The sequence below is a fragment of the Aulostomus chinensis genome, chromosome 2 (genome assembly GCF_037954235.1).
Source record: "Aulostomus chinensis isolate RoL2024-O1b breed Wild chromosome 2, RoL_Achi_v1.0, whole genome shotgun sequence".
NCBI classification, from domain to species: Eukaryota; Metazoa; Chordata; class Actinopteri; order Syngnathiformes; family Aulostomidae; genus Aulostomus; species Aulostomus chinensis.
Genome location: NC_141321.1, coordinates 16,894,575 through 16,908,187, shown reverse-complemented (window position 1 = coordinate 16,908,187; position 13,613 = coordinate 16,894,575). Strand labels below are relative to the sequence as shown.

At 40.3% G+C, this 13,613-nt stretch overlaps 1 protein-coding gene across 1 annotated transcript in view; it reads left to right on the top strand.

Moving 5' to 3' along the window:
• Positions 1 to 470: 470 nt before the first annotated feature.
• The window catches only part of LOC147269240 (ephrin type-A receptor 6-like), a 55,566-nt gene continuing 42,423 nt past the window's right edge, over positions 471 to 13,613 (top strand). Inside the window, exons 1-2 of the mRNA XM_086181386.1 lie at positions 471 to 1,007; positions 12,220 to 12,284. Coding sequence (XP_086037512.1) covers positions 929 to 1,007; positions 12,220 to 12,284 — 144 coding nt within the window. The 5' untranslated portion in view covers positions 471 to 928. The remainder of the gene's footprint in view (positions 1,008 to 12,219; positions 12,285 to 13,613) is intronic.

Sequence of the window (13,613 nt, the reverse complement as noted above, 5' to 3'; positions counted from 1 at the left end):
ATCAACCCAGCGTGCTCTGTATCAACTTATACTCTATCTTTTTCAAACCCACACCATCTGCTTGTCTGGTCGCCTTCCTCCGCTGCTGCCATAAATAGAAACTGCCCAGACACATTATTATTCCTAAAACCACATAATCCAATGCAGGTATAACCTACACCATAGCAAAAAGGCTGTACAGTAGTCTAATAATGGCTTCATATTTCCGTCCTCCCCTCCGGTGCGCTCCGGGAATCGATACACAACAGATTCTGTCTGACTTGCCTGTTATAACATGGTGTAAAATGAGAAATGAGGTAGAAGTGTAACAATGAACAAATGAACAAGTACTTGTAGTTTGCTTTTCGTTGTGTGGCTGTGGTATGGGAACAGCGCCAGAGAGAGAGAGAGAGAGAGAGAGAGAGAGAGAGAGAGAGAGAGAGAGAGAGAGCGGTGCAGTGATACAGACACGCATTCAGAGATGCGTTGGATGTAAGTGAGGCAGGAAGTCCGGGATTTTCCTTTTTCTTTTCTGGGATAAACACATTAAACAACATACAGACTGACTTCACCTGACAGACCAATTCGGAGAAGTTTTCTCTTGGACACTTAGTGGCACCTGTCCACGTCGACCCGACAATGTTTTCAGCTTTCTAACTAGTCCGCGATTTCTTAAACATTCTTTTAACTTGCTCGGGCTCAAGCCGTCGGGTTTCTGCGCGCCATGGCAGGTCGCTTGAATCGTCTGTCTGCCCCTCTCCACTTGGAGGTAATTGGAATGCTTGACTGAAAAAAAAAACCCCAAATAAAATAACTCCTGTGGATCCGACAGTGACCTTCCGAGTGTGGATGCTGCAGCCTCTTTCATGAAACCGCTCTATTTTGGGGGGATTTATTCCGGAGTCTGTGCTGCGCTTTAGTTGAGAGCGTACTTGTGTCTGACTCAACGATGTGCTCCAGTGGGAAATACTGTGTGTTTTTGTTCCTGCTTAGAAATATCCTGTCGGACCAGGGAACCACAAACCAAGGTGAGTATAAAGGGCGTCACTGCATCTTCATCTTCATACGGACTAAAACAAAGACGGCTGCAGCAGATGGGACCATTTTGAAGTCTTATAAAACAACTAAAGGCATAAATAAAAGGCAAACAAGACATCTTCTGCTATCATCAGGACACTCACACACACACACACACACTCACACACACACACTCACACTCACACACACACACACACACACACACACACACAGAAGGACAGAATGTAGGTATAGATTGTAAAAATACATCAAAGTGTTGATTGAACCTTGAGATGATATGTGAAGTTAAAATACTTTAATACTTTAATTCACTTTAGTGATAATGAATTACCCTGGCAATCTAATTACTCTTGCAACATAGTGTTTTTCTCACTAATGACCTCATACTTTCATTCACAGACAAAATTGCCGGTAAAATGTTGACGTGTTGGTTGAACGCTGACAGGATCCCTGATGCTACCCATCTGAACATGGCAATGACGCTCAGTAACTTTTTAACTTCAATATCTCAGTGTACTTCAATTTTGTTGAGAATATCACACCCAATAAGAAAACACACATTATCCCATGTAATTAAGACTGGTGTGAATACGTGCACTGCTGCCAGCCGGATCGGCAGCTACCTCAGCAAAATAATGGAAGACGCTCTGACAGTGGGTGCTGAGTGCCACAGCTGAGTGTTACAGTGAATCCCAGCATCTGATTAGCTTGTCAGCTGCGGTGATGCTCTGGACTTCTTTCTCTCATTCTGTATCTGTGGCGTTTTTATACATCATGGCCCCCTAATTCTCATGAGAAGCCCTGACAGAGGCGTATCTTGGGATCACCCGATGTCAGGGCGGCACGGGGCTCCCCTTAGGGCGGCTGCTTTTTCACAGCTGCCCTGTTGTTGCTGTGGACGAATGTAATCAAGCATCCTTCATGGCCCCCCTTTTAACTTGCTTTTACCGGGTTTGATACCTTGTTCTAATACTCCTGCTCTTAAACTGACACAAGAACATTTGATTTTTATAACATCAGTTGACGGGTTGATGCTAAACAATTGTTGTTTTTGAAGATGTATTCCCAGGCAAGTGAACAGTACGTGTGTGTGTGTGTGTGTGTGTGTGTGTGTGTGTGTGTGTGTGTGTGTATGCCATTGCATGTGTATGATGAAATGCAGTGCATAATAATGATATCTGCTCTCAGTTGTACTCATAACTCATACTGCTGCCTATAATATAATCTGTTCTTGACATCCTCCACTTTGCACATTTACAGAGATCAGTTTAATATTCCTCACTGAATGTTTAATGTTTTCGGGTGAACTGAAAAGACTACAGAAGGCCCCTCACTAACCAAATGTCAACGTCTCCTTCACTTTATTTGTGTGTGTGTGTGTGTGTGTGTGTGTGTGTGTGTGTGTGTGTGTGTGTGTGTGTGTGTGTGTGTGTGTGTGTTTGTCTCTCTGTGTGAGTGTGCTCAGTTTTCCCCACAGGATGTCTGTCTGCCTGTGGTGGTGACAGGCTTGAAAGGGAGGAAAGGCACAAGGGGGAAACTTGATAAAGCAACAACGTGAGGAGTTTAAAATGTACTGAAAACAAGCTAATATATGTTGGCCAGGTGCAATTTAGCTCATTGAGTCTTATAATGAATGTTGAACAATGTATTTCCTCCAAGGAGAAAGTGAGATAATTGAGATGCAGTCTTCATATAACAGAGTTTTAGGCAACATCGGCCATTGTTTGACGCTAGTGTGAACATAATTTAGTAGACCCAATGGCACAAATGATTATACATTTCCCTGAATAGATGCTTAAAATTCTGATATCTTGCAAAATTGTCATTGATAAATCTTGATGGCTATCAGAAATTCAATGTCATGTCAACAAAGCAATGCATTTAGGAAGATTCTTCGGTCTTCCTCTTTAAATGTAAGGATGAAGCATCTACTCTGTCATGATCCTGTAATTTAGATGCTGCTGTCAACGTTTACTATCGTCTCAAAAATCAAATAAGGATTCTTTCTCTCTCTCAGTGGCTTTCAAAGCCACATCCTGAAAACTGAAAAAAAAAAAAAAAAAGAAGGGAAAAAAGGCGCTTTATAGAAATGCCTGTCTCTCTGGAGGATCTCAGCCAAGAGCTTGTCTACTTGAATCTCTCAGCCAAATACTTATATAATTGAGGATTCTGACTGAATGTCTAGCTTTTTTAGTGTTCACGAGCCTCTTATTGGGGAGGATATTTAGGAAAATCTTTTTTTGCTCAAGCTCAGGTTGTCTTCACCCACAGAAGTAAACAGTCTTTAACTGCAAATACAGGTTCAGTAAAGGCTGGGACTTGGTGTTGGTAATCTACAATACACACCACTGCAAGTAGATGAAACCCTATTCTATTTTCATAGAGGCTCTTGACTCTAAGAGCTGTCGCTTCTGGATTCATCTTTGTACACACGCACAGTCGTGAAGAATTTATTTCATGCCCTTGTGCCCTGTGCAGGCAGCACTCAGGTCCACTTAGAACAACTACATGACCTGAGCTCTGCTCCCAGTTTGTCTTCACTGTTTAAGAGTCAAATCAAGAGAAGAGGATGAAGAAGTCTTCATCCCTGCTGTGAGGGTGGTTTCTTTGCTCCGCCAGACTAGCGTGAGCACCACAGGCCACTTCCTAGTTCTGTGCTATGGAGGAGCTTCAGTGTTGGTTGGATACTTTGATGGTGCTTTGGAGCAGCGGTGATCGCAGGTACGCTGGCAACTCTGGATGGATGATCTCTTGCAGACGTGGACTTCTTCTTCTCCTGCTAGTTCCCAGGCATGTTGGAGGAAGATCTTAATGACGAGGGAAGTGGTGCTCTGAGTTTGCAATGTTTCCTGTGGCCTCCACTCCAGTGCGCCCCCCCCCCCCCCCACACACACACACACACACATCATCCTGCTAGCCATATGGCTGCTGCTAAAGAGATTCTCCAAAGACCTGTAGGGTACATTAAAAAGGTGTCAGATCAACGAACCCACAGCTGCTTGCGGCCTCTCAAGTGGAGAGGGTTATGACTGGGTGCTCCTGGGTGCATCCCCTGCTCACCTCACAGAGTTTTGGTCCAACATACAGTAGGTAAAATTAGTATTGGACATGTCACCATTTTTCTCAGTAAATATATTTCTGAAGGTGCTATTGACAGGAAATTTTCACCAGATGTCAGTAACCCATCACCCATAAATCAAGTTATGTGTAATAATGGAACGACACAAGTATTGAACAAACTCACTTGAATTTATTTAATACTTTGTAAAAAGCCTTTGTTGGTAATAAGAGCATCAACGTGCCTCCGTTTGGAGAAACTAGTTGCATGCATTGCTCGGGGCTGATTTTGGCCCATTCGTCCACACAAACTGTCTTCAAATCTTGAAGGTTCCGTGGGCCTCTTCTCTGAGCTTTAGTTCTTTCCATACATTTCTACTGGATTCACGTCAGGTGACTGGCTGGGCCGTTCTAGCAGCTTTAATTCCTTTCCCTGAAACCAAGTGAGAGTGTTCTTGGTTGTGTGTTTGGGATCGTTGTCTTGCTAAAATGTCCACCCTCGTTTCATCTCCATCATCCCGGTAGGTGGCAGCAGATTTTTATCAAGAAAGTCTCGGTTCATTTCTCCATTCATCCCTCCTTCGATTACATCAAGTATGCAGTATGCTGAAAAACAGCCCCACACCACGAGTTCCCACCTCCAAGCTTCACCGTTGGTGTGGTGTTTTGGGGGTGATGTGCGGTTCCATTTGACCTCTAAACATGTTGTGTATTACAGCATCCAAAGTTGTTGGGCTCATCTGACCAGACGATATTCTCCCTGTATCTCACAGCCTTGTCTAAATGCTGTGCAGCAAACTTTAAATGAGCTTCAACAATCTTTTTCTTCAGCGCTGGAACCTTGTGTGGACCATGGCTGTTGAGTGCTGTACTTCTTGTTTTCTCTGAAACAACCGAACCTGCTAATTCCAGGTCTTTCTGAAGCTCTCCACAAGTGCTCCTTGGCTCTTGGACAACTCTGCTCATAATTCTTTAAGTCCTCTTTCAGAAATCTTGTGTGGTTTATGGTGAAATGATGTTTCCACTTCCGGATTATGATCCCAACAGTGCTCACTGGAACATTCAGAGGTTTAGAAATCCTTCTGTAGCCAATGCCATTGGTATGTTTTGCAACAATAAGGTTGTGTAACCAATGTAAACATTGCACGAATCAAAGGATTTCTGTCTAAACAAGATATGGAAAAACTCGTCCCTGCATTTATTCTTAGTAGGCTAGATTATTGTAATGGTGTCTTTACTGGTCTCAGTAAAAAATCAATCAAGCACCTGCAGCTCAACCAAAATGCTGCTGCCAGAGTCCTGACCAGCAGTAAGAACCATGGACCACATTACACCTGTCCTTAAATCACTGCACTGGCTCCCTGTGTGTCAAAGGACTGAGTTCAAAATCCTGTTACTGGTCTATAAGTCACTGAACGGGCTTGGGCCTCAATACATGTCAGAGCTGCTGGCTGGGTATGAAGCATCCAGACCCCTCAGGTCATCAGGGACGGGTCTACTCAGCGTCCCCGGGGTCAGAACCAAGCAGGGTGAAGCTGCTTTCAGCTTCTGTGGTCCACACCTGTGGAACAAACTCCCTGAACCTCTGAGGGGGGCACAAACTGTCAGCTCATTTAAATCAGGGCTGAAAACACTGCTGTTTACTGCAGCCTTCTTATAGTATTGATTTGGGATTCATGGATTGATTTAATATTGATTTGTCTGCTGTCAAATTGATCTTAAACTGTTTTATTGATTTTAAATGACTTTTGAATATTTTAATTCACTTAATCAATTTTAAACTGTTTTTAACTTTCTTTTCTCTCTTTACCTCTGTAAAGCACTATGAATTGCCCTGTGTATGAATGGTGCTGTACAAATAAGTTTGCCTTGCCTTGCCTTGCCTTGTGAAGGTCTTTTTGGTTGCCTTTTTGCACCTCCATTTCTTCATGTGTTCAGTACTTTTTCCCCTGTGTCATTCCATTTTTTAACATATTACTTAGAACTTAAACTTAAAACTTAATTCAAGAACATATAAGGTTTTATTTCTTTGCATGTGTGGGTTGCATGAGTTGTTGCCGACATTTGGTGAAAATGTCACGTCTGTAGCACCTTTAGAAATATATTTAATGAGAAAAATGGGGATGTGTTCAACACTTATTTTACCTGCTGTATATAAAGCCCCCAGAAATACATCACACTTAGGAATGTCTTTGCATGAGGCCTGTTCACACTAAATCCACCCCTGGGTCTCATCTATGTCTTCTTCTCTCTGGTTATCTTGTGAAGATTGATTCCCTCATAGTACCTTCTAAAGTTCAATGTTTTTGAAAGTGTTTTTGGCAATTGTAATTGACTAGCCCCACCTTATTTCGAGGAATTGCTGACTATAATTTCGCAAACAGTGCTTGCTTTTTCTTTCGTGATGATTTTCCAGATACTGGAAAACCCGATTCACGTTGGTTCCAGTTCATTGTCAACCCAGATGATGAACTCAGTCACCATAAGGTGTGATGGAGTTGGGATTGATGTTCCTGATTTGTCTTCATATAAAGATTTTATCATTGTGTGTGTGTGTGTGTGTGTGTGTGTGTGTGTGTGTGTGTGTGTGTGTGTGTGTGTGAACGAAGCAACATTACACAATGCTCTCACTGATGTCAAGGCAGAAAAGTTTTGAGCCTAATTAACATTTTTCTGGCTTTCCATTCAAAGTATAAATCAGTTTTATAAAACTACTCAAAACCAAACTTTTATGTGTTGCAGGCACATTTTTCCACTCGGTTTAAGCCAGTGCATTTGTGCTGTGCACCTCTATGTTTCAAAATTTTTAAATTGTATATCTTCTACATGTTTCATTAGTCATTTTGTTTTAAGTAATGATGTCCCTTTTTTTCTGTTAAATGAAAGAAGAAACTACTGGGGAGGCATGGCTCCGAGGTACAGTAGCAACCCGAATCAAACTCAGGTCCTCACTTCCCCTGTGATTGTGTTGAAGTGTCCTTGAGCAAGATACTGCTACTACTGCCTAAGTGCTCCTGATGAGCAGTTTGCCAGCCTCCACCATTTATGTGTGAGTGTGTGTTTGTGTGAATGGCTGAATGAGTCAACAATGTGAAGTGCTTTGAGTACTTCTGAGGTAAAAGGTGTTATTTAAAAGTGAGTTTACTTGCCAGTAGAAATCCACTTCATCCTGCTCTGGTTCAGGCATTAAAGCACATCAACAATACATGTAAGTGTTGGAAGGAACTTTGAGAGAGAAATGATGCAGAGCGTATTGAGAGTATCACCAGGAGTGCTTTGTAGAATTCTGCACTGAAACCATCAGATACTGCACTCCTATTATTAGGCAGCTGGTTATAAAGTAATTTTGCCTTCCAGTAAATTTCTGGCATCTATGATTAGATCAGGTGGATTAATGCTCAGTTGGCTTCATACGCTGATGTCAAACTATTTTTGACTTAAAGATATCATTATGAAACTCTGCAAAGTTTTTATTTACTTTCAAATGTTGCCTTTTTCAGATCATGTCCTATGATTAGCCAGACATGTCGGCACCTTCCTGAGTAATGGAACTCTGATTTCAGAGGCTGGCCACTGATTCGAAATTCAAGTAGCATGGTTGAAGGGATTACATTCATATTTGAGTGTGATGATTGTCTTTGTGGCGCAACTGAGGGCATAATTTAGATTAAAATAAAATCTATTCAGTTATCAAGTTTTCAATTCTGTTTCATCTTCTCTTTATTTGAGGATATCTCCTCTGGTGACTAATGTTAATCAGGATGATGATGTCATCCCTGGTGCTGTTTTTAGAGAGCTGTGACCCCAAATGGAGCATCAGTCAGTCGCAGATTGTCAGAATGATAGCTGTACGTTCCTGCGTTGACTTTTAGATTTAGGTCTATTGATAATAAATAATGAATAAATAAGTACATGAATAAATGAATGCATAAATGAATAAATATATAATATCTTAGATAAGGTTCAGTTAGGCCTATCCTTTCTTTAAAAACAAACAGACTAAAAACAAACAAAAAAAGGATCGTTTAGCGGTCCACACAGGTTAACCAGGGTGACAACAATCATATGTATTTCCTTACGTTACATCATCTCTTCCCTAGAACTTGAAATTTGCAATACCTCCTTTCCCTCCTCCCTCCCTCAGAATTTCTGGTCAAATTTTCAACTGGAAAATTTATACTTTTTACAAACAATATTTGAGATTTTGGTATTTGAATCCAAATCATTACAGCGTTCCTTTCATTAGAATAGGCTACATTTGTATTGTAATGGAGTAACCTGTTATGTTGTAGTGTGACTGCGAAAGGTGCTTTGAATCTGTGTCACTGCCTGTGTCAAGGTAACCAAGTTTTGTGCATTTAACTGACAGGGTATTCATGGTGTTTCTGTTGCTAGAGCTGAAGAAAAACCCAAACTTTTTCTTCAGCTCAGTGTTTCGGCTTACAAACCTTTTTCTCGACTGAAGTCCATACCAGATGCCCTTGGTCTCGCATGCTGTCTTTGTACTTCAGGTAGTTTTAGCTGCTCCAGAATGTCCTGAGTCAGATCTTGAAATATGCACAGCTGCTGTTGTGATTCAGTGTCTTGTCTCTTGCTACACTGGGCCTGAAATATGTCCCTGTGCCCCTAGAACTGGAGTTGTTGGTGGTTATCGTTTCAGCTTCTGAAGCTCCTGTGTGATACATCTCAGAAAAGAACAGATAAGAGAATTTATCGCTCCCTGGCCATATTTTCGTGTTTTTGTTTTTGGGTGACTTATTGGCATATTGTTTGAGGTGGAGCAGGTGCATGTAGCACTGTACCGCTCGTCTCCAAGTTTCTCGTGAACACCATGGCCTGTTCATGGTGTCATCCTGCCAGTGATGCTGGAGAGACTGCACAATCACCTCAAACAAATCTACTTCATGATTTGATTGAGACTTGTTGAAGTTTGTTCATGTGATAGTGTTAGGATCCAAAGTGTAGAGCTCATACATAAGGCTTCTAAATGAACACATAATTGGATGCGTTGTAAAGTACTTCCATGTTTAAATATCTTCCATCCATCCATCCATTGTCTTCCACTTATTCCTACATTAAGGGTCGTGGGGGGGCTGGAGCCTCTTAAATATCTTTTTTACAGTAATTTTTTAACTAAGACCCGTAGTTTAACCTTGTAAATTCACACAGCAACAAGTCACAGAAGGACACAGCTGTACCCAAGTAATACAACTGAGTCAGAAGTGGAAATTATACATCATGCAGTGTGTGTGTTAAACCAATTTATTTTGTTCAGTTTGGAATAATTTCTGTAGCCACTGATTGTTGCTTTTTTACACAAAGCAATCTTATTACACGGTGACATCATACGCAAGGCATGCACACTTTTCGAAGTGAGTTGTCATCCACAGAGCTGTCACATCATGATTATTTCTTTGGATATTGTAACCGCATTCAATCTATTTTTAACCAGACAGTTACATGCTGTATATCACGTCTGAGCTGGCAAAGATTAATTCGATCCTCACTGTATAATAGAAACCTCAGTATTGCAATATTAGTTTCAGTTTATCAGCATATCACACAAGAATTTGTGACAATTCCACATTTACTGCCATATACTGTGGATGATTTGTGCCATCACTATTTTACAAAACATGACAATATTCAGGTTATAATGAAAACTTATGGTGCTTCCAGACGCAGTTGATTCCTGGACAAGGGTAATAAGATTCGTCCTCTTGATAAATACTCATTGCAGTTGTGCCACTGTGTGTGTGTGTGTGTGTGTGTGTGTGTGTGTGTGTGTGTGTGTGTGTGTGTGTGTGTGTGTGTGTGTGTGTGTGTGTGTGTGTGTGTGTGTGTGTGTTTGCTCTTAGTGAGGAAAACCTGTGTATCTAATTCAATATGGTGGCTGTGGGTCATCTATTATTTCCTGACTCCAAAGATATTTGCTGGAATTTAATTACTTTATGACTACATTACTGTCTGTTCGTATGTTTGGGCGTCTGCACAGAGCTCAGAGTTGTCAAATGTGGTACGGTGCATTATTCATGATTATGAAACACATTTTTTCAAATTTTGCCAAATACAGCATTGTCTAAACTGGCTTTCTCACTCTTTGTCCTCTTTTTCCTAATTACACCTTTAATTGCCAGCAGGGGATTAAGGCCAAATGAAGTCTGTACTCAATACTCAATACTCAAGTTGTTCCAGTAGTTTCACCAATTCTCTGTTTATCTAACTAATTCTCAAAACAGGTAACAACCTCATTGAACTAGTCCAGATTTGGCAACGCCAGCCGTAGGCCGAAGTGGCAGGTCGTCTGAGGATGTAACTCTCTGGTCTATAATGTCAACTGCTGAAGTGGGACATACTTTATTGATAGAGATTGTAATTAACTGGCTGTGTAGAGACAAAGGAAATTGCACATTCATCATATCAAACTGGCTCAGGGGGGTTTGCAAGAGCCAGATAATAGTTCTCTTATGCCAGAGCCGTGACCAGAGAGGGACAGCTTGAGATGAGTACACTTGCATAACTTGCACAACATGGTCGCACACAGTAACAAGGTTGTTAAACACACTGGAGTACAATCAAACACTACTGCAGAGACCACACTAGTTTTTAGATTGTCGGATTAGATTATTAACTCATAGTTTATTGCAGTGACTTGCTGAGAGATAAGTCAGACTAAATTTAGGACCCCATCTAGAGCTGGGCAGTATGACTTCAAAACAATAATCACAATTATTTAACTTTTCTAAAAACAAAAAAAAAAACCTTTTACCTCAATTACACTTAAAGATGAAATTTGCAAAGGTTCGAAGAAGTTTTAATTTAAACTTTGAACTCTGCAGTCCCTGCAGAGGATTCATCCCTTGGTGATGTTCGGCCTTGTCTTAGTCCTTCCTTGGTGGGAGAAGGAGGATGAATAAGAAGCTTGTTAACTTGCGTAGAGTGTGATATCACACCTAGTGTTAGGTGGGATTAATAAACTATAATGCTCACAAAACATATCCTCCAAACTGAGAAAGTGTGAAAAAAAAAATCCAAAGAAAATTCACTCATCTGTCACACATCTTCCAGTCTTGTTCAGACATTAAGAATTATTTGTGTCATTTTAGGTGAGTTCTGTGTTGTTTGTTGCCTCACTTTTAGGGGATTATCTCCTGTTTGTGTTGTCGAAACCAGCGGGTCGTATTGGTAATGTGACTCAAGTGAAAAACTAGAGAGTAAATAATGCTGGATGTTTGAGGCTGATAGCTACATGTCTCTGCTCTGCTTGTTTTTCATTGCCACTTTAACTTTTCATTTCATAATAGAAAAAAAACACCTTTGTACCTCATTATGGAAGTTATTAAAGCGTTTCTTTTATTTTGTATCGGCGGCCTTTGCTCATTGACTTCTATTTCTGATAATTTATGTCACAACTAAAACAGTTTAACATGTTTTGTATTCATACTACTCACCCTAAATGCATTAAAATATTTAAACACATCACATTTGCCTCTAAATCTTCATTTAATTTATGTTGATGCCCTATAAAATAACTGGGCAGACCGATTGCTAATTGGGGGGTAATTCATCAACACAAGTACATAACAACACAGATTCACTCTGACAAAACTCAATGAGATGATGTGTTTCTATCACTCTAAAAATGATGATTAGGGGGAACTGAAATTGCTCCAAACAGTCATTTCTTCTTACTGAGAGAAGGTTTTCCTATTCTGTATCTTTTCAAGCTTTGTACTTTAGTTTTGCTTAGTTAATTATGTTAAAGTTCCCATCTTTATTCTTTTATATGATGCAGCACAGACAACACCTGACCTCAGACAAGGAGAGTCATTATCTTCTAGACAAGAGCGAGGTCTGTTAGTGTTTCCTTTCCACAGCTGTTATTTTATAGTTGGGTGAATCTGATAAGGGCTTAACAGCTCTGTCAGCTCCTTATTGACAACATGATAAGTATTGTCTGTTTTTTCGTCTTTTCTCTATTTTGTCACCTCAAGTTCCCTTCATTTTAAATTTACCGTCCCATCCATCTGGCACCCTCTCCTTACTGCTTTGTCTTTATTTTTATACTGGTATTTTTTTTCTAGGTCTCACAAATTTTCTCTCCATTTTACATGACTTTCTGTCTTGCTACCCTGTTCTCTTTAGTGACTCTGTTGGACACGACGGCTGTGCTGGGAGAGCTGGACTGGAAGACCTATCCTGTCAATGGGGTGAGTGACATTTTATTTTGAAAACCAACTTCCATTGACTAACCAATCATCAAATGGAAAGCACCAAAATAAAGAGATGATAACATTTATTTGTTGCTCATTTAATATTTTCCAAATAAAACAGTGACAAATTTGTGGTTAAGAATCAATGCTCGGTGAATTAAGTACCAGCTATGAAACATAAAGGCCTAATAAAACTACTGAGGCACAAACATCTGCCTGTTTTTGTAGAGTGGATCATGTTCGAAAAGTACAGATGTGGTCATGCCTTTGAACTATCTAGAGACTAAACTAATCGAATTGTGGCATATAATTCTTGAAAGGGTGAGTCTAAAGGGAAATTGCAGTTGATTTCATTCTAACAAACATTTCAGCTGGGACTCAGTAACCATCAACTACAACAATAATTCTTCCATGATGTTGTGTCTAATTCAGGACTCAAAATAATAACAGGAATATTTGTGCTTTCGGGCTATTATTAAAAGTATAATAAATCCTTTGCAGTAAAACCAATAAATATCAACCAAATACTGAAACAATTCCAAGGCCATATACCAATATTGAAAGCTCCTCCTCGTGAAGGTTTTGCTGTGGGGAGAAACAATCCATTAATCGGTTGAACGAAACCATGCAAAGCCACCTCCCAGATTCACATCAAATCAATAATTCATCACACTTACAGAGATTTAATGATATTTCCATGACACCTCTCCACTCTGTAGTCTGAAAATGACAAATTATCTTGTTTTAATCTAAATCTCACTCCTCTCAGCCGGGTTGAGTGCCTCCACTGTTGTTGCTGACACAAAAACATATGCCCTGTGTACACCGCACGTGTGTTTATGCATACGTGTGTTCAAAGAGCAACTATATATCAAAGGGATACCTCACACAAAAAGTGTATTTTCAAGCATTCAGAAATGAATGTCAAAATGTTTCCTCCAACTCTAGAATCCAGGAAAAAGCTGTGTATATTTCACTTGAAGCTAATAACAACTGACTACTAACAACAGCAAATTTGTCCAAAAGTAACAGTTTAGATAACAGTGGTTTCTTAAGTGCATTGACTTTTTTTATTCAACTGTGCAGTAATCAGCAAACACTTCAATTTGGGAGAAACACAAACATACCGCTTCTGGTTCGGCGCAGCTGCAAATGGGCGAGAGCGAGCGCCACCAGTTTTTGGTTTGTTCAGTGAAATGTATAATGTACTGTGAAATGCGTCACTCGCTCAGTTTTTTAGTATGATGGAGGAGCAAATGTGTTATCATGAGGCTCAACAAATGTCTGTTGCTGTGTCTGAAATTCTGCTTCACTACAAGAAACTAA